Raw genomic sequence first — 26,522 nt, forward strand, 5'->3', positions numbered from 1 at the left:
GAATTTATAAATATATGAAATATCAAAACATTTCAAAATTTAAGATTTTTGAAAGCATTAAGTCTTAATAACAAACTAAATAATGCACATAAAAGATACAGATCAGTCAGGAGAAGATCAACTGTATTGTAGAAGTTTATTTAATTTTTTTTAATCCAGTTACGACATGATCAAAAAAAGTTAAAATCCCTTCTGATGTTCAGGATTTTTTCAAACATATAACATAAGCCCAAAAAGCTTTTTTGTTATTATTATTTCTTTTCTTGTGTGGCTATAATTTATGTTAAAATATTAATAAATTCTATCAATAAAAATTATTTAACAGTTAATTTTCATAATAATTTTGTTTTCCCCAATCTCCTTGCAGACAACTGATGGAACGTGGAGCCTCCGAACCGTGGCAGCAGGTTCTTCAGGAGGTAATTGGCGAGGGTCGACTCGATGGCACCGCTCTTCGGGAGTACTTCAGACCCCTGGAGGAGTGGCTTCGTAACGAGAATCTGCGCACCAACGAGTACGTCGGTTGGATCTACGACGGGGATTACTGCAAGCACAGCATCGAAACCGCCAACCTGCAGGTCTTTGGAGGGTTCTACAATGGTGCCGTTCAGGTGCAACTCGCTGGTGGATTCGTGTTTGGGCTGTACTTGCTCGTCCAGGTTTATGTTAATCAGCTGCGGTTGATTTAGGGTTTTCTTTTTCATTTCATTTAAAAAAATTATAAGTAGAATTAGTCATTAGTTTTTAGCATTGGTCAGCTTAAGTAACAATTTCTCAATAAATTTAATCTAAAACAATATCATTATTGTCTCTTATGGATGACTTCCCCCAATTTGGAACTTCTTAAAACAACAAACGCTCCTCCTCCTCCTCCTCTCGAAAGTTCATTGTCGTTCGCCAGGAAGCAACTCTCGCACAGTCAATCACTCGTGAACTACCCTCGGAAAGTTAAATCTAATAAAATCCCATCACAAGCATCTGAGTCTCGCCGCGCCAATCTGGTTCAATTTATTATAAATCCCAACATCGCTACAAAAACGACGATCTCTGACTGATAGTGTGTAAGAACACCGAATACAGTCTCGCCGTGTCTCAAGCACCCGAGTTTCGTCAACTTCCTGATGTGCAGTTGTTGTTTTAAGTTTGAAGCTAACGAGCGAGTTCAAGCGTGAGCGTTATGTGTGATGCCCCTTTGCGTGTGACACTTCTCTCGTGCCCTCAGGGTATTGGAGTTAGAAGGAAGATTTTGCGTTGTGCGTAATGTTGAGAAGTCGAAAGTAAGTCACAGCTAAGATGACCGAAGGATTTGAAAATAGGGTGAATTTCAGGTTAACGAACCAAAAAATAAATTTATGCAACGAGTTGCGAAATTAATTATTTTGTACCTTCAAAACTATGAGAACTATCGGTAAACCCTGAAAAAATTACAACATTATTTTACAATTTTTAAAATCAACCACTTTGGAGGCAGAAAACAACAACCATTTACATGTAAAATTTTTGTTTGAACGTGTACTGCTTGTTTGAAACACCAAATTCAATATAATAAATAAATCGTCGCTTTTGTGCTATCTTGTGGCAAGTCCTTTCTTTTTGACAGCAGACATGTCACAAGATAGCAAACAAGCGACGAAATATAATTTTAACTGTTTTGATTTGAGATGATTTTTTCAAAACGAGTCGGACATTTATTATACGAAATTTACCAGAACAATCTTTCAAATCATTTTTTCCCTGTTTGAATGCATTCAAGGCAAAATAAGTTTCTAACAACTTAAAAAGCATTATTTTTTTTCGAAACAAGTACTGTAAAGTTTAACAATCAAGCAATAAAGAAGGATGCTGAAAAGTATTTTTCAGTACTGTTATTTTTGGCGATGGAAAACAGGTCCTTTCATGGTTTGATGATCATAATGACAGGAAAGATATGTAGTCTACAACAGGATTGCAAAAAATATCACATTGATTGACATTTTTAAGCACAGTAAAAAATTGTGTAAATTTATAACCGGCTCTGTGGCTTAATGGTTACGGCTTCTGCCTCACAAGCAGAAGGTTCAGGGATCAAATCCCGGCCGGTACCTTTGAAATTTGGAATCAGGAATTTGAACTTTGAATATGAACAAAAAACGAAAATGAATCAGGTGGGATTCGAACTCACACCTCTGGATTGGTGGTCTGGGACGCTAAGCAGTCGGCCATCAGAAGGTTTACACTCTAGCAGTGAAATTATCCGTAGTGTTGAAACATGTTATCTTCTCATATTATATACGCGCTGATCCCTGATTTGCCTGACGGGATTGGAAGTCTAAATATAGATCGAGTTTCCTTCAGATGCTTGCTTCTATGTTTAGGCGGGGCCGAACAATGCCCAGCGACCTCGGAATAGGGGGATGGCGTCGCTATTTTTAGACCACGTTTTCCACTTTTTCTCATCGAAACCGACTACTTTATCGACTTCATTTTGCTGGGCGAGATAGGAAGCCGTCTATTTTTAGACGATGACTCAGCACTTTTCCACTCTTGCACTTAAAAAAACCAGGTGGCAGCACGATGTAACGCCACGTCGCCACCGCAAGGAGCTCTGTCATTCTGAAACAGGTCGTTGGAAGCAGCGCGAGGGCTATCACCACCTAATACCCGGGACTGAGATAAGTTGTACCAGCATTCGGCATATACAAAGTCTGATACAAACTATGCTTTCCCATAATATTGCTACCGGTTAGCGGGTATTGGATTGGACCACACACACACACACACAGTAAAAAATTGTGTAAATTTGGAAGGTGTAATTTTGGAAGGTTGAATATTACCTCTTTTATGATGTAATTTTACCTCAATTTAGACTGAAAAAGCGACATTACAACAGAAAAGTGGTAAATTTACACATTTTCAGAGGTAAAATTACACATTTTTTCTGACATAAAAGATGTACCCCTTCCCAGATGTAATATTACCATGATTTTTTTCTGTGAGTGTTTAAAACATATATTATTTTTAAGTTTACAAAAAAAAATGTCATAACTCTACAACGAACCTCTTCATCAAATTTAATAAAAAAACGTGATTTTTTGATTTTTTCTAGTGTTTTTTTCCAACTTAAAAAAATCCCTATTTTAAATAAGTTGGTCAAGCACTTAAAACTAATTCAAGATTGTTAAACGATAAAAATTTTGTCGATTATATAAGCGAAGAGGACGGACGATAAATTCAAATTTTTCTCAAACCATATCATGTTAAATTTCCAGTAAGAAAATCTTTTTGGATAATATAGTAAGGATCAAATTATAAATACTCCAATTTTTTTTCAAAAATACTAAAAAATAAATAAAATAATATATTTCACTTTATTAACTGTTTTCCTTTGTAAAAATTCTCAAATTTGCCTTTTTTGAGTTTTACCTTTCTTACTAAAGAAAGGTATACGTTATACTTTTGTTTACATATTTTTTAAATAACTTGCAATAAAGGTATGAAACGAATCAAATTTTGCACGCATTTTCACTTTCTTTTCCTTCCTTTGAAGAATTCAAAAAAAAACAAAATACCTTGTTTTTTGAAAATACTGATCTTTTTTTCAATACTATTTTTTACAATTTTTAATAAAGGTATCAAACAATTAAAAATGTTGTATGCTATTTCACTTGATCGATTCTTTACGAAATCGGTCGGTTTTTATTTTATTTTTGTATTTTTTAAATCCGGCTGAAACTTTTTTAGTGCCTTCGGTATGCCCAAAAAAGCCATTTTGCATCATTAGTTTGTCCATATAATTTTCCATACAAATTTTGCAGCTGTCCATACAAAAATGATAAATGAAAATTCAAAAATCTGTATCTTTTACAGGACTTTTTAAATCGATTTGATGTCTTCGGTGTGGCTAAGGACTCCACTGAAAAAAAATGATACACGGTAAAACAAAGTTTGGTTAAATTTTTAGTTTTACTTTTTGTCACTTAAACTTGATTTGCAAAAAAACACAATTTTAATTTTTTTTGTGTTCTGATATGTTTTAGGGGACATTAAATGCCAACTTAACAGAAATTTCCAGAATAGGCAAAAAATCTTTGACCAAGTTATGAATTATTGAATCAATACTTATTTTAAAAAAATGAAAAATTGGTCACACATTTTTTTCAAATTTATTTTTTGATGTAAAATCGAATTTGCAAAAATGCACCGTTTATATGTTATAGCACCTTTTATAAGTTATAGTCATTTTTAAATAACTTTTTTTTAATATAGTAGCAGTTATTAATTTTTTTTAAATAAGTGCCCATGTATGCCGACCTTTGAAAAAAAAAATGTTTCTGAAAAGCTGAGAAAGTTCTATTTGTTATGGTTTTTTGAACTTTGTTGACCTATAATTGCTGAGACATTGTCATGCATAGATTTAAAAACAGGAAAATTTATGTTTTCTAAGTCTCACTCAAAACTTTTTCTTAATTGTCTGTACCATGGCTAACAACTTGTATGGAGAAACTTATGATGCATAATGAGTTATTTGGACATAAGAAATTAATGGACAAAATTATGATCAAATCAGATAGAAAAAAATCGAAAAAGTTGCAAAAAGTAATAAAGTTGCTCAAATTAAAATATCATCGATTTTGAAATATTTTAAATATCAAAAAAACATACGAGATATCCAACTTTAATCGTAGGCAACAACCTGAACCAACATAAACCAAACAAAATAAACTCCCCATTTACCCCACTGATTTTATCGAGGCGACAATTGCTCGATGCTCGACCCGGCACATGACTGATATGGCGATGATCTCCCCGAGATGCAATTCCCAGCGTCCCAGACACGTACGTATGATGTACGACACTTTGTGCAGCATCTCAACAGTGTGACACATAGTGACCTCCAACAACAACAGCAACATCGCACAGCTAAAACGAAGAATGCACAGCACACACAAGATCAAGTGTAGCAACTAATGTAATTGAAGATCAGCTCGTCACGACAAATCCGACCGACCAAGCTGATCAGGGAGCGAGCTTCAGTTTAGTTCAAAAGTTCGCGTTACTTTGCGCGCAACGACGCAAATCGGATGAAAGTGAAATTTGGAAAGATAAGACGGTAGTTTCGACTAAGTAAAGAGTTCAGTGAGTTGAGGTTTCTCGAGGTCCAATTAAAAATTGTGCAACTCGGTCGTGAAATTCAACGGTGATTTTGAATTAATTTTAATCTGTGTATTACGTTGGCTGACAAGATAATAGCTCTATTAAGATAGCTGGTGGGGAGAGGAAAAAAACGACGAATTAATCGTGATCGAAGTGAGTTGCAACACCGCGGATAGTTTCGCGTATTAAACATAACCTCAAAAGAATCCCACCGGCGAGAACATGTCGATAGTGGATCAATAAAGACGTAAGCCATGCGACAACTATCCTCATCATCGAGTTTCGAGGCGATAATCGTTTAGCAGCAGAAACGGCATCGTTATGATTCGAGCGATCCGTGGGACCAGTTTTTCCGTGGTCCACCAGCGGCGACGGCGGCAAAAGTTGGCAATCTCCGTCGTGGGCCTCATAATTGTTGTTGTTCTGCTGGACCGATCTTATGCAAGCCAGGGCTTCAGTGCCAGCTCGGGTGATGATCACTCGGTTTGCATTCGATACGAGAGGTGAGTTTGATTATTTTTGCGAACGGAAATTTGCACAACGTGATGGAAGATTCGTTGCGGATATGGAACGGATCTATCATGAATGGCAAAATTGCAACGAATTGAGTTAACCTTCAAAAAACAAACCTCGTGTGGCTTGGAAACTTTCCAAAAATCCTTTAAAAACACAATTTATAATCTTTAAAAAGCATTAAAATTCTACTACCTTCAAAAAGGGCGAATCAGGACTAAGCTCTGAATAGGGACAGCAGTAAAATGCTATTGTTGTTGTTTTGTGTATGTTCTATTCGAAACCAAATAAAAAATACTGTGCAGTCAAGGCTAAACAGCTGTCACAATTCACTCCCTGTGTTCCGATTCAACCCATATGACGGTAGAAAACTTCTTGGACAAAAGTTGTAATAACTTTTATGTAAACTATTATCAGTCAGACAGTCAAATGAAAGAACTGGTTTAATTTTATAACCAAATAATAAGCAGATGCCAAATAATATAAAGAAAAACACAAAATAGCATCAGAAACAACTAGATATAAAATTATGTTGAAAGTGAAATTGTAAAATTCACTAAAAGCAAATCTAAATTGTAATAAAATAATAGTTAGATTTATAAAATGAATTAACTATAAACATTAAAATGCCATTTCGACCGTTTTGACGGCTTTAAAAAAATGTTTGTTAATAGAAAAAATAAACTTAAATTTTACCCAACATTCTAAAAATGGGAGAAAAAACGCCCAAGCAAACGAAACATCTAAATGATTTGTTTTAACAGAGGCAGTAAATTAAAAATTCAAGTACATATACATTTCAAGATGTCAAGAATTTGGTCTTTATTCGACATAACCATTTTGGTAATGTTTGGCTTCCTAACCAATTTTAGATCATTTTAATGTTGTGTTTTAACTTTCATATAGAATTGCAGTAAAAAAAATGATCTCAAAGTACAAATCTTTGAAAAAATTCCGTCAATACCTCGATATTTTCAAAACTAATGATTGGAAAGCAACTGTACGCCTGTAAAAAGCATTTTAAAACACTTTTTCCATCCAAATGCTTGTAATTTCAATTATTATTTTTTTTGAACCTCGGATTTGTGATCAAGGACCAAAATTACTGATAAGGACAAAGTTTCACGCAAACCAAGAGAGGTCTTGGCAATTGCTGTGTAAATTGGCGGAGAATGACCCCAACACTAAAATTTTTATTAGATTTTATCAGAAAGATGAGAATAATTCTGATAAATGATAAAACCAAAAAAAATCAAATGATAAAATCGGGAATTTTTTTAAAGGTTCAATAAACCAAGTTTTCAGTTTTTGCTTTTTGGGTGTTTTTTAATACCCCTGACTCAAGGCGGACCTTTTCAAAAAAAAAACACTCCTGAAATGAACAACCTAATACTTTATGTTATTTTTTGTTATTTTTTTAAATTTACTGATAAAGATTTTTTCTAACATTAATTTGATATTGGGCCATTCTCCGCCAACTCACACAGCATTTGCCCCGACCCCTCTTCGATTTGCGTGAAACTTTGTCCCTGATCACGAATCCGAGCTTCGTATCTCGTATCTCGTATCATATCTCGTGACGGAAGGGCGGTACGACCCCTTCTATTTTTGAACATGCGAAAAAGACGTGTTTTCCAATCATTTGCAGCCTGATAAGGTGAGTTTGCTCACCCCGCGCCATGTCCCCCTCGTTAACGGTCACAGTCGATGGTTTTGAGTGATTTTTTTTTTGTATTCACCTACTAAAAGTGGAGCGGGGAGGGGCTGCAAGTGAGGGGGTCAAATTGTTCACATAGCCATTATGTGTGATTACTCTAATGTCGTATTAATAAACTTGAAATTTGGTGTCAAACAGACTTCGGAATTGAAAAAAAAAAAATTTTTTTTACTGTATAAAAATTGGGGCATGGAAATTTAATGTACTTTCAAATCTGCAATAACCCGAAGGTTCATTTTTTTCATTTAGAAAAAAAACCATCTTAAAATTTCTTTTTATTTTTAACATTGCAGGGGTATTTTGAGCAGACAAAAACATTTTTTTTGGCATTTATAAACATAAGGAGTTTGCCTGTAACTATCAGGAGTTAACACGATTTTACGAAAAAAAAGTTTTGATAAAGTTACTTTATTATTTTCAGCTTTTGTCTTCTCAAAAGAACTCCAGTAATATCAGTCAATGATGGTTTGTTGAAACTCAGAGAAGACATATGTTTTACTCATGAGTGTTAAAAAAATATGAATATAAAAAAAACAAATTAGGTACATAAACAATTACATCCCTTAATAATTGAGCGAGCATGATAGACAAGCCGTAAATTGCGCGGAAAAACGGTCCCGGGTAATTCGTTCGCGATACTCAAGCTCAACAAATCAACGAATCGGAACAGAAGTAGCGAAAATCAAGGTGCAAATAAACACCGTGCAAAACAAATGCGACTGCTCGAGTTTGCTCACCCCGCGCCATGTCCCCCTCGTTAACGGTCACAGTCGATGGTTTTGAGTGATTTTTTTTTTGTATTCACCTACTAAAAGTGGAGCGGGGAGGGGCTGCAAGTGAGGGGGTCAAATTGTTCACATAGCCATTATGTGTGATTACTCTAATATCGTATTAATAAACTTGATATTGACACTTGAGCGATTGCTCACACTTGACAGTGAAACTGAAATTGATTCGCTTTTTTTGCTGACGATTTTTTTCACCATCTTTGGTTTGACTGATTGGGGTTGAATGCATATTTGGGGGGTGCAACACCACCTCCTCTATCTTGCCTCCCCCTGAGGACAATGTGGTTAATGTCGCCCCAGGGACTGGAGCATTGAAATTTTGGTTGAGCCGAGTGATGGTGAGACCGTGCTGCAATCGCCACCCCAAAGGGGAGCTGCTGTGACAGGTTCGTCACTGTGACTTGGTTTATTTTATTTTTTCTTTCTTCGCAGTCGCTTTTCATTTTTTTTTGCTTGTCCAAGTGATTGTGATTATGTATGATATAACATATGTTGGGTGGAATAATTAAACTGTTATGGTAACCAATCTGCGCTTTTGTTCACTTTTTTTGTTGTTGATTTGGTTTGGTTGGCCGACTGGCTGGCAGGTTGTTGCCTCCTGGTTTTGGTTGGTCGTTCCAGTGACATCGAAACCTTGGCCTTATTTTGGACGGCTTTTGTTTTTGTGTTGTTTGCAGTGACCAACTTTTGACTGGTATAGGCGAGTGGTTTTCAATCATAATAATTAGTGTTAGCTTTTTTATATTGAACATGCCTTACAAGACTGAATGATTTGTCAAGGGTAGGATTTGCTATGAAAACTTTATTTTTAAAATACCGTAAACCGGGGTGACTTTGATAGGATTTCAATTTGTTTTTTGAATATTTTCCAACAGGAAAGATTTTTCTCAAGATTATTATTTCTAAAACATGTACTGGGGTACGCCACACCAAGTTCATGCTCTATTTTACTTTATAAGTACGTTCAATGTACCATAACTAAAGTAGCTGATAAAGTTTTAAGAAAAAAAAACCATGTTTATATTTAGTTAACTAAGTTTTAAGCTATTTAACAAAATACATATTAATTTTAGGTAAAATTGCTAAACCCGAGCAGACGGAAATAACTTGGGAATAACATTTTTTGATATTTGAAAATACTAGGCCAATAACATTTTATGTTATTTATAACAAGATTTGTTATTCGTCGTTATGATTTTTTTGTTATTGGATTGTTATTGTAATAACGGACTTATAACATTTTTAGTTATTCTTCGAACAAATCTTTGTTATTATTTTTTGTTATTTTAACAACTAATCCGATCATCCCAATAACTGTTGGAGTTATTCTTCCATAACAAAAAATGTTATTCCAAAGTTGTTTTGGCTTTCAACCAATATCAGACCAATAACAAATTTTGTTATGATAACATAAACTGTTATGAAACCCTTATGCAAAAATGGATTTTTCAAGAAGATTCCATAACATTTTCTGTTATTTTAACAGAATTTGTTATTGAAATGCCATGAATTTTGTTATTACCGTCTGCCCGGGAATGTCGGAATTTGGCCAGAAATTTGATAGAACTGGTTTTTTTTATAAAACTATTGATTTAAATTGAATTTCATACTGAATTCGAAGCACGAATCACAAGTTTTCACATTTTACATGAAATTTGTTCAACTGAAATTGCCTATAAATTTGGAGATTTTTTTTAATTGTGTTTCAAAACCACATATTATTTATTATTTACAAATTTATTTAACCTTCTCCTAGTGGAAAATTGTCCAAAGAATCCGAAAATGCATTCCGTTTTCCGATTCAAAATCATGTTCATTGAGAAAATCATGACACTTTGAGAAGTTTAAATTCATGACTTTCATCAACATTTTCTTAACTATAGTTAACTAATTTTTTATTTTTTTCAAAATTTTATGAAAAAATCTTTTGAGGTACTTCGAACACTTCTCTATCACGGTCAAAATGGTTCTAAACCATTCCGTACGTATTTTAATTGTACTCTTCATTTTGCGGAAAAATCGCAAATCTATCACAGTCACCCCGGGTTTTACGGTACATTCTTTTGTTGCACTTGATTTATATTGCATAAGACTTTTATATTTTTTATATTCAAAACTTTTTTTTCGTAAAAATCACGATAACTCATGATGGTTACACACAAACCCCTTATGTTTGAATGATAAAAAATTTGTAATTGTTTGCTCTACAATTTTGTAGAACATTGATACATTCTTAAAATTACCCTGGCAAGTTATAAAAAAAACACGTTTTTTTAAATGAAGAATTTTTTTTCTAAATTGAAAATCATGTATGAAATTGAAACGCCTGACAAATAAAAATGTAATGATTTTGTCATCGCAAACTGTCATTGAAAACATCCAACTGCACCTTGCACCATCTTGATTTATAAAGTGCCAAATTTATGATTCATTTATTCGGCGTTGTCAATCCAACAAACATTCCACAACTCAACAGTGTTGGAACCATTGCACTGCAATCGTTTATTATTAATGACCGTCATTAAAAACGCTGCCACCGAGCAGACCCTTTTGACTTACTACCGCGATGCCATCTTCACAGAGCTGTTGACACACCCATCTGTGCCCCCCACAATCTGGCCTCCGTCATCTCTCAATTTTGGCGGGGATACCGTACAATTAAATGCATTTCGTGCCTGGGAAATTTGATGAACCTACCCCTCATCCAACCCCCGACACCTACTAACCGACATATCCATTACGGCATCGACCGTTTTGTACCGGGTACTTGTACTAACTTGATCTTATTATTACTGTTATTATTGCCTGATTTAACGGCGTCGCACTACGTTACCCAACAGCTACACCACGCTCGAAACGGTCCCGCGCAACCAGACCGTCCAAGTGCTGACCAGGGAGTGGTGCCTGGAGATCCCGCCTCGCTGCACGTCCTACCGACCCGAGATCAAGGAAGTCTACGTGAAACAGGTTTGTTGGTTTTTTTTTTGTATGTTTTACAGCGCAGAGATCAGCTGTGCCACCATGTGATTAAAACTGGGCCTTTCTGCAACTAAGTTCTCTGGGTTGATCCCGTTTAACCCTCTGCTGACCAATGGGAAATATTGAACTTTTCTGGGCGGAACAGATTTGTCAAAAAATAAAATTCTAAAATTGAAGCTTCTTTGACCCTTGACTTTGACTTTGATCGAAGAATCATTCAATAAATGTATTGTTTTACTCAAAATATTTACTGTAAATTAACTCGCCTCGATTGTTCAATAAATGAAATTGATTTCAAGGGAAAAAACTCGTATTTTTGCATTTTTCAAATTTTGTTACTCCCTAGCTCTGCAGACTCCTTCAGAAAGTTGGTAAACGAAATACTGAAAACCCGGTGATCCTATCGGGTTGCAAGTTGTTAAGTTGGTCACACATCAAATCCAGGAAAAGCATTTCAAAATGACTTAACTAGCTTTCGAGTGATTTATTGATGTTTTGAAAAAAAAAATGAAACTATAAAATTTCTTTTTTTAAATGTGTATTTTTGTAAGTCTTTTTTTGACTACTCAAAAAAATAAATCTTGGTCATTCACTGATCACGTAATCATGCCACGCCACCTCTCAACAGTCTTGCTTGAAGAACGTTCGGGTGGACCTCAGTAATTAAAGGATTAGCGCTGCTGGCATCTATCACGAGACAACTGTGGCGCTGCAGGCAATAATTCCAGTAGCGAAATATATTTTCGCGCTTGGACCGCCTCCCCTTGACTGACATTTTGAGCGAACCGGGCGTTGCGTAGCCTGTCACTCTGTGGCTACGGATTTTTGACAAATTAATTGAAATTGATTGAAACCGATGTTGGACATGATGTTTTCAGCGGAGGGAGATTAAGGTGGCGAAATGAGACCAGTTGTCTTATTTCATTCATAACCCAATTGATTATGCTAATTGAGTGGATTCGCTGTTTTTTTCAATTTCAATTTAAACTAGGAAAAAATGCGCTTACCAATTTTTAAACAAATCACTTAAGTTACTAATGCAGACCATTGACAAAAAAAAACGAAGATTTCTCAAAATCCAATTGATTATTTCCTGAGATCACTGACCCTTTTTCAAATTCTCAACATATCTTCAGCCATAATCACCGAATTAGGGAACAATTATATCTATTTTATTCAAATAACCCCAGTTCAACTCGGCGCTCAGCGCCCTCTGGTAAAACACATCCCAACCTCAAATTACTTCCCAAAGGATTATCTAGTTCCAAACACACCTCACGTTCCACCAACCCAGTGATCATTAAAACACCTAACGAAAAAGGCAACCAAATAAAACGAATAGTTCAATAACGATTATCGAATCGCATGTTTAACGAGTGTCTTTCACTCGTGCTACTCCTAAACAAAACAAAACAATGTTCTAACCAATTAGAATGCTTTTGCCTTCGAGTCAGCGAGCTCTCTTCATTTAAATTCGATTTTACGACTCGCAGCTCGTTTGGCCACTTGGAATTCAACTCCCAGCAGGATAAAGATCCATGTCCGTCCTTTGTTCTGGACTCGCGCAATCCGGTCGTTAAGTTATTCATAACTGAGAGTTTCTCATGATCTTCTTAGCCAGTCTCTTCAACTCTTCAACCCTCTTTATGGTTTGACTTGATTGAAATCATCCGTTCCTAACTGCTGCGTCAATTCATATTCTGCGAGGGAGTCCCCGAATGTCATATTTGAGATGTTATGTGAAATCAAAACGAGCTCATTTGGCGAGAAAACGAAAATGATGATAATGGACAGTTGTTTTGCTGGTTCTGGCCGGAAGTTGTCCGCCTTCGACTTGTTGCGTCTCAGTTATCAATGGTTGCATTTTTCTGGGTAGAACAATTTTGGTGACTTTTTATCAGATTGAGTGGTGACAAATGTGCATGTAGCTGTCGCTTGCTTCCACGAATTTGACTTGCGAAAGAAATGGCAAACCATTCACAATCGCAAGAAAGGAAGGACCTAAATGGCCGCGGTCAACAACTGTGATTTATTGTGTGCGCGATAAAGCAGCCGTAAAAACTGTTAATGTAGCGATTTACGATTATGTGCACATTACTTGAATTGAAAATTGCATGTTGCTTGGTGATCGGCTATTGGACAAGTTTTCATCGGGTGTTGATTTAAGCAAAGTTTTATAAAACTGTAAAAAAACAAACTTTCGCAGATTTTCCCTTCTATTAGATCTATTAGATTTAGTGAAAAAGTTAAGTTTCTAAAGTTTCCTAAAACAAAGTGCTATTTTTTATGTAATTTTTCTGATGTTTGTATACTTTAGAACCGGACTACAGTACTGTTTGTTCCATTAGACGATTTCTTCCACCTCACTCAAAATTTTATTTTTTAATGTCTCAAAAACTACCGAATTTTTTTTGGACCACTTAACAAAATCACACCCCATATCTCATCAAAATTCGTCCAGTACAGAAAAATGCCAGCACTTTCATTTTTTAGAGAGCGATTTTATTTATTTTTGTCCTAGTACAAATGTAAATAAACGTAATTTTCGGTGTCAAAATCTGGCCAAATGTCAATGAATTTATGAATATATTTTCATTCTTAAAATTTACGTCTTTTTGCAATCTTAAAAGCTCTAAAATTTAAAAATTGGAAAAAAAGTTTAAGTCTCTTTAATTAAAAAGGTCCATAGGTTGAATTACTTATGTTTTAAAGACATTTTTAAATAAAATTCTAGAAAGGAATGCCTTTGAATGAAAAACGTTGCACAATATATTTTTACAATCAATGTTGTATGATTTTTAATGAAAATTATACCCAAAAATTCCCCCTGATTTTTTGGAAAGAGTTTGGAGGGAAAATTTGCATTGGCCTTAGGCTCAAACAAATTTTAATTAAAGATTCATCCCTCGGCTCTGGTTCTTTTAAAAATATATGAACAAAATTCAAATTTCAAGCCCAACAATTAAAATTTAGAAGTAAAATGAATCAAAAATTAAAATTATAACAATTTGTGAAAAATCAATGAATTTAAGCTAGAAATTGTTTTTAGTTTTGTGTATTTTTACGATTTCCGGTCCAAAAATTTTAAATTTAGAAAAAGAGTGAAGGGCCCAATTTGTTGAGAAATACAATAATAATCGTTTTTCAATTACAATTACAATTACAAATTACAATCAATTGTATAAGCTTTTAAAATAAAGTAATAACAACATTTTACCCACTGCCCAGAATAAAACATAGTTTAAAATTTTCACCGGCTTTATTTATTTTTCCAATTCAAGGATGAAGTCTCAAATTATTTTCTGAAATATTTTTCATAATTTTCTATTTATTCTGATGTGAGTGTGGCTATCAATCATTTAAGAGAAAAATTTAAAATTCAAACATATGGATTATTTCTATCAATTATATTCTTCCTACAGTTACTTCCTTGACCTGATAAAAAGTTGTAAACTAACAGGTTATCGTTATAAATAAATGCACAAATTACAAACATATTTTAAAATTTTTTTTTCAAATAAATTTTTTTAGATGTTTTTTTGAGGTATTCCATTATTTCAAACAAGAGCAGATCCTTAAATGGGAACAAAAGTATTGATTTTTTAAAGAATATTTGGCATCTAAATAATGTAATTGAAAAGTTTTCTTTTCTTTTTAGTAACACTTTTGAGAGATTTTCCATTTTTTGAAATGTGAGCGGTTTTTTCCAATAAGTAGTTTTATGAGATAAATCTTGAATTTAAATTTATTTTAATGAATAATATTTTCTATGGAAAAAAATATTACTTCGGTATTTATTTTGATAAAATTGTTCATTCTACTTAAAAAGAGCTGTTATAGCAGTGTTATATGTTTATGAGAATAAATAATAATTAACAATTAGAATATTGATTTGTTCTCGAATATTTTTTTTTTCATTCTTTCAAAACAGATTTTTCGATAATTATAAGAGAAAAAAATCTTAACTCATTTTAAAATCAATTTTTTTAATGATTTTTTTGTGAATTTATCCATTCTTTCAAACATGAGCAGTTATTTGAATAGTTTCAGGAGTAATTTCAGAATTCTTAGCATCTTGTCTCTTTCATATTTTTGTAAAAATAAATGCTACATACATAATTTTTTTTTCTTAAATCTTTACGTCAATTTCTTCAATATTATTATTTTCAAAACTAGTATTTTTTGTTTGACTTAAAAAATAATTTTATGAACTTTCATTTATTTCAAACAAATATATTAACAAAGTGTTTGCCATCGAACAATAAAAAAAATTATCCATATAAACCATCTATATATTAATTAACATAACATTGTTCATTGATTGTAAAAAAATGTTACTTTATTTATTTTTACTAAAACCCTTGTAGAACTAATAAATAATGCTCAATCAAAAAAAAAAACAATTTCGACCTAATGGTTTTCGGCCTATTGTTTATTTTTTAACCGTTCATTTGACCTATTTTTCATTTGATCATTTCGACTTTTTGACACATATTTTTTTATTTGTTTGTAATTCCAAGTCAAATGTTAATAAATATTTAAAAACATTTCGTCCTATCCACTTATATCTGATAATTGCTAAGAATATTTTATTTTTAAATCAAGTATTAAATTAATGAAAAGATACAAATTTGCAATTCGATGCCCTCTTGTGCTCTTTTTTTCTATCTCGATAAGAATTCTAGCAAGCAAAAGACCACACCGGTATCGAACTGTAATATAAACAATTCTCTAACGTCTTCTTCCTGATTAACTGATAAAGAACAGAAATATTTACTAAATAATTTATCATTATAAAATAATATCAAATATAAAAAATTCTATTTCACTTCCCAGAACGTCACAAAAACCCGTAAAATCGAGTACTGCTGTGAGGGCTACGAGGAACAGCCCCGAAATTCGTCATCCGAGGAAGCAAGCCCCAACGGCCTCGCCTGTCGCCCAATCTGCCGGGGTGGCTGCGGCCGCGGCCAGTGCACCGCTCCCAACGTGTGCAGCTGCGAGGCCGGCATCACGGGCAAACACTGCAACCAACGTGAGTACCATAACTGTGTGTGTAGATTTTTAAGGCCATTAGATGTTTCCGCTTTTCTAACCCGTTTTATTGAAAGATCGTAAAATTTTAATCTTTGCTTGAGGTAATAAACTGGAGTTTTGTTCTTTGTTACAACAGGATGTCGGAACGGAACCTGGGGTGAGAACTGCAAACAGCGCTGCCACTGCCAGAACTACTCGCTGTGTGAGGGCAAAACTGGCCATTGTCGATGCTCCGATGGGTGGATTGGGACGCAGTGAGTTTTTGGAGGTGATCGTAACTTCGAGAACATTATGATTTAAAAAAATATGTCTTTTCAGCTGTGAATCACCCTGTCCAGCGGGCTACTACGGAACTATGTGCAAGTCCAGCTGTAACTGTAACACTACCCGGTGTCACCACGTTACTGGGAAGTGTCTGGCCGACGAAGGGTTGGTCATGTTTGACAACATTACTCGGATATTGGAGAACAATTACTCCGGAGAGAGTACAGAGCGGATATCTGCGGAGCAGTGGATTAAGGTTGAATCTAGTTCAACCACCACAACAACTTCAACCGCATCAACAACCACCCTGGAGACTAGTTCAACACCGATCAACTCCACGTACGCCGAATCCTACCAGGAATATCTCCCCTCAAACGCTACCGTCAGTATGGTCCCACTGGAGAACCTCACCTCGACCACGGAAGAACCCAGCAATGAAACGGTGTACGAAATCATTGCGTCCACAACCAAGCTCGAAATCACCTTCATCGATACTTCCGTTGGCAAGGTTGAGTCTCAAAACCCAGAATCAACCACCGCCAAACGACCGAAGGTGATCTACCTGGCAACGCAGGGTCAATCGGACCTGGTAGAACTAATCGACGCCAAGGAATCTCCCGCGGAAGAATCACAAGTGGACAACCGACAAGCTGTGGCGACCATCTCCTGTCTCATCCTAACATTGGCCCTGCTTCTGTCGGTGGTGGCCTACATGAAGAATCTCAACCGGAAGCAGAAGCAGCCGCAGCATCAGGAACAAAGTGTAGACAGTGGCCGCGGTAGCATCAGTAGAGGTCCGGACAGTCCGAGGATTCTGGAACCGCTGCCGGATTTGCCCAAGGTGACCTACACGAAGGTGAAGGCGAAGAATCAACGCAGTGGCAGTACTCAGCTGGGTAAGGGTTCAGAATGATGCTTAGAAAATAGAATAAATTAATTCCTACTCGTTCCCAGAACACTACGACGTCCCGGTAAACAACTCCTCGGTGCACAAGAGCTCGCCGTACAACTACAACTTCACGCTCAGCAAACCCCCCGCGCAGGCTCGAAAGTACAGTCTGGAGCACATCTACGACGAGATCCAATACCCGCCGTACTCCGATCTGGACGGAATCGGTGGAGGTCCCAACGCGTCGTCGGATCACTTCTCGCGGTCCATTCTGGCGGCGGACGACAAAATGACACCGGTCAAGGTGATCGACGAGATTAAGGGGAAGTGAAAGTTGAAGGTTATTTATACGTAAATGTAATAAATGAATGTAATTTGTAGAAAATTGTATTACTCATGTAATGATCACCTCTCCTGAGTTCAATCGTTTAGGTATGACTGATGAATTGATTTAAATTCAATAGAACGTCAACTGTCAGTCTATTAACATGAGAGATTAATGCTCCAACTAGAATTCCAAGAATAAACGCCTCTTAGCTCTCTCGACGGGAGCACTTGCATCCGTCTTCATGTACACCCAAACGAGAAAAGTCAGATTTTTTCTTCAAGCATGTATACTCAACAAGCGATGATCGCATCACTTGTCAGAACACTTCCATTTGGGTGTAATGATTAGATGAATATATCAACGTCTGAATAGCTAAAAAAAAGAGCGTTTGAACCGCCTCCAGCGGCCCAGAACACTTCTGTAAAGTGCGATAATAGTATAATTGTGCCCCGAGGGAAGAATACTTCTTCAACTCGTCGTCAGTTTCAAGTTTACTCTCGCGATAAACGTTCCACTTAATCCGTACTGTGCAGTCGACCGGAGAGGATCGTTCAAAATGTCCGGAAAGTACTCGGCGTTGATTCTTGCAATCTGTGGAGCAGCTGTTTTAGCACAGGATGGAGGCGTCAAATCTTGGCGCAAGGGCGGTTCCGCGTCCCACGGCCACATGGTCATGAACCAGACCGTGGTCGAGGATCAACCGGGTTCCACCATGGTAAACCTTCACCGCGGCAACGATTCCCAAAGTGCGCTGGACCAGTTCATGAACAAAACCAAAACCGCCATCCCAACCGGGGTCTGCTTCGAGGAGATCCCCACGATCAGCCTGGTCAAGCCGAACAACGGACTCATCCCGGCCGGCAACGGATCCGATCCGTCGCTGAGTCGCGTCCAGGTTTGCTGCAAGGGCTTCGAACGGAACGTGCACAACTTCCGCAAGTGTGATCCGATCTGCGAGCAGCCCTGCTTCAACGGGCTGTGCGTTGGTCCGAACACCTGCAGCTGCTATCCGGACTTTGTGCAGAACCGCGAGGGCAAGTGCGTGCCAACCTGCCCGATCGGATGTGACAACGGCGTGTGTGATCTGGACCTGAGGCGGTGCATCTGCAAGGAGGGATTCGAGCTGGATAAGAGTGGTCAGTTTTGCGTGCCCGGATGTAAGGGAGGTTGCGGAGTGGGGCGATGTGTGGCGGTGAACACTTGCGTTTGTGACGACGGTTACACGCCGGACGAGGATGGACTGTGTGTGCCCAAGTGCGAAGGAGGTTGCGGAGCTGGAGATTGCATTGCACCAGGGGTTTGTCAGTGCCGGCCGGGTTACGAGAAGGGTGACGAGGGATGCGAGCCGATATGTTCTAAGTGAGTTGGTTTTTGAATTTTATAAGTTTGAAAGACAACGATGCGACAAACTTGACATAAATCATTGATTACCATCAAATTTGGCGAATCAAGACTACAGTCAAGAATTAGGAATACAGTCTATACTCGATTAATCGAAGTTCGATTATCCGAAGGTATGTTAGGAGTTTCGAATCAAGTACAAAAAGTTGTTTTTTTTTTTCATTTTTTTCTTTTTGCGATTTTTACGATGAATTCTAGGTCTGCGACCCCATTTTAGACACATTTAAGAAGTTGATTTCCAAATTATTTTTCTCATCATTTTTTTCATCACTATTATTTTCAATTCCATCTTGAATATAATATATATAAATTTATTTAAACATTTGGGGTAATGTCTAAGCTCAACAATTTAAATACAAGACAACGAAAAACAAAATATCTTGTAAAAAAATTGCAACAACAAAAAATAAAACAGAGGATTAAATTTTTATTATTTTTTTTTATTTTCCGCAATTTTTGCACTATTTAACACTGGAACGCCCAACGCATGTCCAACTTACACGGACGCCCAAGCCTCCAAAAAAAGGTGGAACGGTAACTTCAACTCGCTGGTTCTCGGGCATTACTCAACCAATCGGGACGATTCTTGTTTCCAGTGATTTGTAAGAATGTCTAGATGATTCTAAAATTTTGCAGAACTTGATTTGAACAAATCTGTAATTTCTGCGACCGAAAACATCGTTCCACCTTTTTTAAAAGACTGCCTCCGTGGAATTTTCGGCGTTTTTTTTTACACACCAAAAAATAAGTTGGAACGATGTTTTTGATCGCAAAAATTAGAGATTTCATCAAATTAAGTTCTGCAAAGTTCTAGAATCATCTAGACATCCTAACAAATCACTGGAAAGAAGAATCATCTTGATTGGTTGAGTTATGTCCGAGAACCAGCGAGTTGAAGTTACCGTTCCAACTTTTTTGAAGCCTTGGGCGTTGGAATGTTAAATATATTATTTTTGAAATATATTGCACTGAATAAATACTTTCATGTCATATTTTTTTCAAATACCTACTTGAACTAACATTATCATTTAGTAAAAATTTGAATATTGAGATATTGAAGACATGCTTTTAAATTAATTGAACTCATTTAATTGGGTTATCGCTTTGAATTTTGAGATATTGAAGGAATACTGATGTGATGTTTTTCGACTAATGTGATTTTGCTAAAAATATTGCACTAAATAAATATTTTCATTTAGGGGAAATATACCCATTTTAATCATCCTAAGCCGTTCCAGCAATTCTCATCACTTTTGTTGTTTTCCGCTATTAAATCAACATTTCCAGATGTATCAACAATGGAGAGTTGCTTGCTCACTTTTATTTGAGCTATTTATTACTTTGGAGCAGTCAAAAACACTTAATGAAAGCTGTAATTCACGATCAAAGTGCTGATAGGCCGATAGTAGAAATAGGCTGAGAAAGGGTATAGCAGGGTGGCCATCTCGGGAAAAAACCGGGAAAACCTGGAAAAACTCGGGATTTTTATCCACCGAGAGAAAACCGGGAAAAACTCGGGAATTCGACTGAAAAACCGGGAAAATATTTTAAGTTTATTTAAATTTTGACAAAAGCCCCTCTTTAATGTATTCAATATGTTCTTTTCTCAAATAGAATATTATTCCTGTTATTCAAAATGAAGAATTCGAAAACAAGCATTTTTTTCCTCTACAGCAGCGGACCTGGGGTACATTTACCCCTGTGGGTACCATGAGCGGTCTCAGGGAGTCCAGAAAAAACCCCTCAAACGAAATATTTAAGAGAAAAAAAAAATAAATTGATTTGATGCCAAAGCTAACAACCATATTTAAGGTGCAGTGACCAATCAGAAAATGTTTATAAAATATTTGAATGATAAACCTATAATTTGCATTCGTTAAGAAATTTTAAGAATTTAAAATAAAGTGCACCGTTTTAGAGTTTTTTCTTTTTGTTTTTTTCTACGAATATTTGTTTCAAATTTGTAAATTGTGCCAACTACCATTTAATTTAAAGCATTCGAAATATTTGTAAAAATAATCATATGTTTCATAATTTGGATATTGTTAATTCGACCTTTCTTTGCTAAAATATTAGTTTTGCATAAAATTTAAAGCAGGATTTTTTTTAATTTAAAGATTAAGATTTGTCTTTCAAAGAAAGCAGAGCAGTTCTCTAGGATTTCGGTCATTCGATTTTTTTTGTATTTTTTAATCCGACTGAAACTTTTTTGGTGCCTTCGGTATGCCCAAAGAAGCCATTTTGCATCATTAGTTTGTCCATATAATTTTCCATACAAATTCGGCAGCTGTCCATACAAAAATGATGTATGAAAATTCAAAAATCTGTATCTTTTGAAGGAATTTTTTGATCGATTTGGTGTCTTCGGCAAAGTTGTAGGTATGGATACGGACTACACTGGAAAAAAATAATACACGGTAAAAAAAATTTGGTGATTTTTTTATTTAACTTTTTATCACTAAAACTTGATTTACAAAAAAACACTATTTTTAATTTTTTTTATTTTTTGATATGTTTTAGAAGGCATAAAATGCCAACTTTTCAGAAATTTCCAGGTTGTGCAAAAAATCACTGACCGAGTTATGAATTTTTTAATCAATACTGATTTTTTCAAAAAATCGAAATTTTGGTCGTAAAAATTTTTCAACTTCATTTTTCGATGTAAAATCAAATTTGCAATCAAAAAGTACTTTACTGAAATTTTGATAAAGTGCACCGTTTTCAAGTTATAGCCATATTTAAGTGACTTTTTTGAAAATAGTCGCAGTTTTTCATTTTTTTTACATTAGTGCACATGTTTGCCCAGTTTTGAAAAAAATATTTTTGAAAAGCTGAGAAAATTCTCTATATTTTGCTTATTTGGACTTTGTTGATACGACCTTTAGTTGCTGAGATATTGCAATGCAAAGGTTTAAAAACAGGAAAATTGATGTTTTCTAAGTTTCACCCAAACAACCCACCATTTTCTATCGTCAATATCTCAGCAACTAATGGTCCGATTTTCAATGTTAATATATGAAACATTTGTGAAATTTTCCGATCTCTTCGAAAAAAATATTTTTGGAATTTTCAAATCAAGACTAACATTTCACATAGGCCAAACATTCAATATTACGCCCTTTTAAAATGTTTGTCTTGATTTGAAAATTCCAAAAATATTTTTTTCGAAAAGATCGGAAAATTTCACAATTGTTTCATATATTAACATTGAAAATCGGACCATTAGTTGCTGAGATATTGACGATAGAAAATGGTGGGTTGTTTGGGTGAAACTTAGAAAACATCAATTTTCCTGTTTTTAAACCTTTGCATTGCAATATCTCAGCAACTAAAGGTCGTATCAACATAGTCCGAATAAGCAAAATATAGAGAATTTTCTCAGCTTTTCAAAAATATTTTTTTCAAAACTGGGCAAACATGTGCACTAATTTAAAAAAATGAAAAACTGCGACTATTTTCAAAAAAGTCACTTAAATATGGCTATAACTTGAAAACGGTGCACTTTATCAAAATTTTAGTAAAGTACTTTTTGATTGCAAATTTGATTTTACATCGAAAAATGAAGTTGAAAAATTTTTACGACCAAAATTTCGATTTTTTGAAAAAATCAGTATTGATTAAAAAATTCATAACTCGGTCAGTGATTTTTTGCACAACCTGGAAATTTCTGAAAAGTTGGCATTTTATGTCTTCTAAAACATATCAAAAAATAAAAAAAATTAAAAATAGTGTTTTTTTGTAAATCAAGTTTTAGTGATAAAAAGTTAAATAAAAAAATCACCAAATTTTTTTTTACCGTGTATTATTTTTTCCAGTGTAGTCCGTATCCATACCTACAACTTTGCCGAAGACACCAAATCGATCAAAAAATTCCTTCAAAAGATACAGATTTTTGAATTTTCATACATCATTTTTGTATGGACAGCTGCCGAATTTGTATGGAAAATTATATGGACAAACTAATGATGCAAAATGGCTTCTTTGGGCATACCGAAGGCACCAAAAAAGTTTCAGCCGGATTAAAAAATACAAAAATTAAAATTGAAGAAAAAAGACCGATTTCGTAGAGAATTGCTCAGCAGTGAAGAATTTTTTCAACCATTCGATTTTTTTAAGATAAAATAGAATGATTTTTTATTGAAAATAGCTACAACTTCTAAAAAATACTATTAAATAGCATGTTTAAATCTGAAATCAAAACAATTTTTGAAAATCTTTCAAATGTATATTTTGGTAAGTTTAAAAAATCTCTGTTCCAAAAACAATTCGTCGGTCATCATAAATTTATACAATTTTTTTTAATATGGAAGAAAAAATAATAGAAAAAATAAAAAAGTCAATGAAAATGTAATTTACAGAAAGAATATCTCCACATTGATTGGCATTTTCAGAAGATAGTTTAAAAAACACAGAAAAACATTTTATTTTGAAGCTTTACAAAGAAAACTGATTTAAAGAAATGTACGTGGACGTTGTGTAAAAAAATAAAAAATAAAGTATAAAAAAAATTAAAGAAAATTTATTTTACACTAGTTCAGTTGTTTTGCAATATTAATATTAGTCTTCAAAAAATGTACGGAAAAAAACTTTTTGCGATATTAAAGACCGAAAATTTAAAAAAAAATCAAAACATTATTAAATCAACCCAAATATGCTTAAAAATGATTCCAAACGCAGGGGAATGTATTTTAAATAGATTTCTGCTGATTGCACTCAATTTTCGATTGAAATTTAGATGTTCTATGAAAAAAAAAATTGTTTGCCCCCTGATTTTTCGGGGCAACTTTGAAGGGAGGGACAACAACTTTAAATAAAATTTGTACCAGCCTTATGTGTTGTTGAAAAAATCGCTGCTCGATCATTTTTTTATGATTTTTTACCATTTTATGTTTTCGGTTTTTCAGACAGTTTTTCTAAATTAAAATTATTTTCGAAAATTTATCCCATCAATCAACTTACCGAAGGTACGATAAAAAAAATTGTCAAGATACCGATTTTTTTTTACATTTGTATGGAACTTTCCTGCACTGCTGCCAAAGTGTATACATTTTTGTTTGGACTAATGATTCAAAAATACTTTTTTGATTAAAAAGAAAGTACTCACCAAAAAATAATAATTATTTCACAGAAATTTATAATTCTTGGAAGAATCGTTCTTCTTGAATACACCTTTTTTCAAAGAAACTTTACGAGCATTTATATAAATGTTGATAACAATGTATTTTTGCAAATCTTTTCTACAAAATTAATAAATTGTAAATGCCATTTCCTGCTTTCTAATAATAATTTATGTTATTCTAAAAAATAAAAAAAGATTTTTTTATTTTTAGTTTGTAAAACCTATAGAGCATGATGATGAAAAATCCCAATCATTAGAAAAATCAGAGGTTTGGATTGGAAACAGATAAAAATGGCTTCGTTTTCAACTTACTTACTTTGTACTCAAGATATTTGAAAGCTTTCTTGAGGAACTCAAACTTTGAACCAAATGTATGCGTTCCAAAAGTATGTTTATACCAACGTTAGCCTAAAAAAACATTGTAATTTGGTTTAAAAACATTCCGGAAAATTCCTTCTGGTCTCGGGAGAAACCCGGGAAAAAACCGGGAAATTGAAAATCGAAATCTGATGGCCACCCTGGGGTATAGTTGCCCTACTAACTTTTTAACTTTTTCTGAACATTTCCAATCAATAAAAAATAGGTCAACGCTTTAAATTATAACATGTTTATTTTCCAAAGTCAAATCCAGTTTTTTTTTTTAATATTTTCAAAACATTGTGATGAAACGATTTCGCATTTACCTACAAAACAATGAACAATTTGGTGTGTAAAAAAGTAAAAGTCAAAGCTATAAATTTTTAAATTGCCATTTTTTTGGAAAACTATTTTACTATTTTATCGTTTTGAACAAATTCTTCCCGTTGTCGTTCCAAAAAGTCTTTCAAACCTTATTTTGAATTTTCAAGCATAAAATATCTTATTAAAAATCAAGCTGTAAAATCACTGAACACAAAGGTTGTTAACGATAAAATTATCGAGGCTCGATAACAATAACAACAGTTCGAAAACCATATCATGTTAAATTTTCAATGCTTTCACTAATAATATTTTTTTTAAATGTATAAGTATGTACTCAAAATTGCACGATCAATGCGAAATTTTGTGTGTTTTTCACTTTATTAGAGTTTTTTTTTTGCTGAAAACAAACAATCGAAAATACCCGAATTTTTATAATTTGCAATATGAGTTTCAATTTCAAACGACGTCATTTTTTATGTTTTTCCCTTTATTAGAGTTTTTTGTGAAAAACTAAAATTTTCACAAAATACTGTATTTTTCGAAAATACTCAAATTTTCAGAGCATTTTTTTTGTATATTTTCCGAACAAGACATAACTTTCTATTATCTTGTAATGCGTATTTTTCGGATACATTTTCCATCCAAGTTTTGAAAATAAAACCAAACATTTGGAATTCAGATTTTTTTTATTGACTTCTAACACTTTCCCGTCCTCTTCCAGTGGCTGCTTCAACGGGCTCTGCACCGCTCCGGAAGTGTGTTCCTGCAAGCCGGGCTACGCGATGGGACCCTCGGGCAACAACAAGTGCGAGGCCACGTGCGAGCGACCCTGCCTGAACGGGGACTGCACCGGGCCCAACACGTGCACTTGCCACCGCGGATACGTTCTGGACGAGACCAACCAGTTCAAGTGAGTTGTTGTTTTGCTAAAGTTGAAATTGCTGATAACACGATAAAACTTCTCCGTTTGTATGTATTTGTGTGTGTTTTCTTCTTTTAGGTGCCTCGCTCACTGTCCCAACGGTTGTCCCAACGGAGTCTGCTCGGGGCCAAACATGTGCCTGTGCAATGCTGGATTCATCAAGGACCGCAGCTTGAAGGGAAGTCAAGCGTGTGTGAAGCGCGTGTAGACCAACGTGGTTTTAGAATTCTGCATGATCAAATAATATCGCAAATAAAGTGGCATTTTTATTTAAAAAAATAAACAAACTGTAGGTATACGTTCTTTGCATTTTCAATCAAATGAAGGTACTTTGGATACAGTTAAACCTCACATACGTTTGTATTTCTTCGATTACCCTAAAACGACATTACCTATTTGCCATCTTTTTGATGAAAATTGTAGGTTGGAAGAAAACCAACAAAATGCTTAAAAAAGATTGCAAAAATATTACGCCGTGTTTGAGAAATCGACGAAATACAAAGCGTACCGCCTGCGCACTATGCGAGGTTTAACTGTATTATTCATATATTAAGCAGTTGCACTGACCCTCTACGATTTCCGTGAAACTTTGTCCAAAGACCATTTTAATTTTTAACATTCGAAAAAGACGATTTTTTCAACAAATTGCAATTCATCATGGTTATGATTAGGAAGCTTGTTGTCAAAGGGACTTTTATGTTACATTGGACACATGATTTGAACTCTTCTCTGCTTTCAATAAATTTAGTTT

At 34.7% G+C, this 26,522-nt stretch overlaps 3 protein-coding genes across 3 annotated transcripts in view; all 3 read left to right on the forward strand.

Moving 5' to 3' along the window:
• LOC120426646 (angiotensin-converting enzyme) overlaps positions 1-789 on the forward strand; it is a 244,131-nt gene extending 243,342 nt beyond the window's left edge. Inside the window, exon 9 of the mRNA XM_052708788.1 lies at positions 368-789. Coding sequence (XP_052564748.1) covers positions 368-689 — 322 coding nt within the window. The 3' untranslated portion in view covers positions 690-789. The remainder of the gene's footprint in view (positions 1-367) is intronic.
• A 4,212-nt stretch (positions 790-5,001) lies between these two features.
• LOC120415512 (uncharacterized) lies at positions 5,002-17,705 on the forward strand. The gene is made up of 6 exons (XM_039577068.2): positions 5,002-5,636; positions 10,992-11,118; positions 15,967-16,165; positions 16,304-16,421; positions 16,486-17,327; positions 17,386-17,705. The coding sequence occupies exons 1-6, from the start codon at positions 5,455-5,457 to the stop codon at positions 17,649-17,651; spliced, it is 1,734 nt and encodes a 577-aa protein (XP_039433002.1). The 5' UTR covers positions 5,002-5,454; the 3' UTR covers positions 17,652-17,705.
• A 393-nt stretch (positions 17,706-18,098) lies between these two features.
• On the forward strand, positions 18,099-25,980 carry LOC120415515 (epidermal growth factor-like protein). The gene is made up of 3 exons (XM_039577072.2): positions 18,099-19,007; positions 25,571-25,759; positions 25,850-25,980. The coding sequence occupies exons 1-3, from the start codon at positions 18,205-18,207 to the stop codon at positions 25,977-25,979; spliced, it is 1,122 nt and encodes a 373-aa protein (XP_039433006.1). The 5' UTR covers positions 18,099-18,204; the 3' UTR covers position 25,980.
• Positions 25,981-26,522: the final 542 nt, after the last annotated feature.

Source organism: Culex pipiens, chromosome 2, assembly GCF_016801865.2.
Source record: "Culex pipiens pallens isolate TS chromosome 2, TS_CPP_V2, whole genome shotgun sequence".
Lineage (NCBI taxonomy): Eukaryota > Metazoa > Arthropoda > Insecta > Diptera > Culicidae > Culex > Culex pipiens.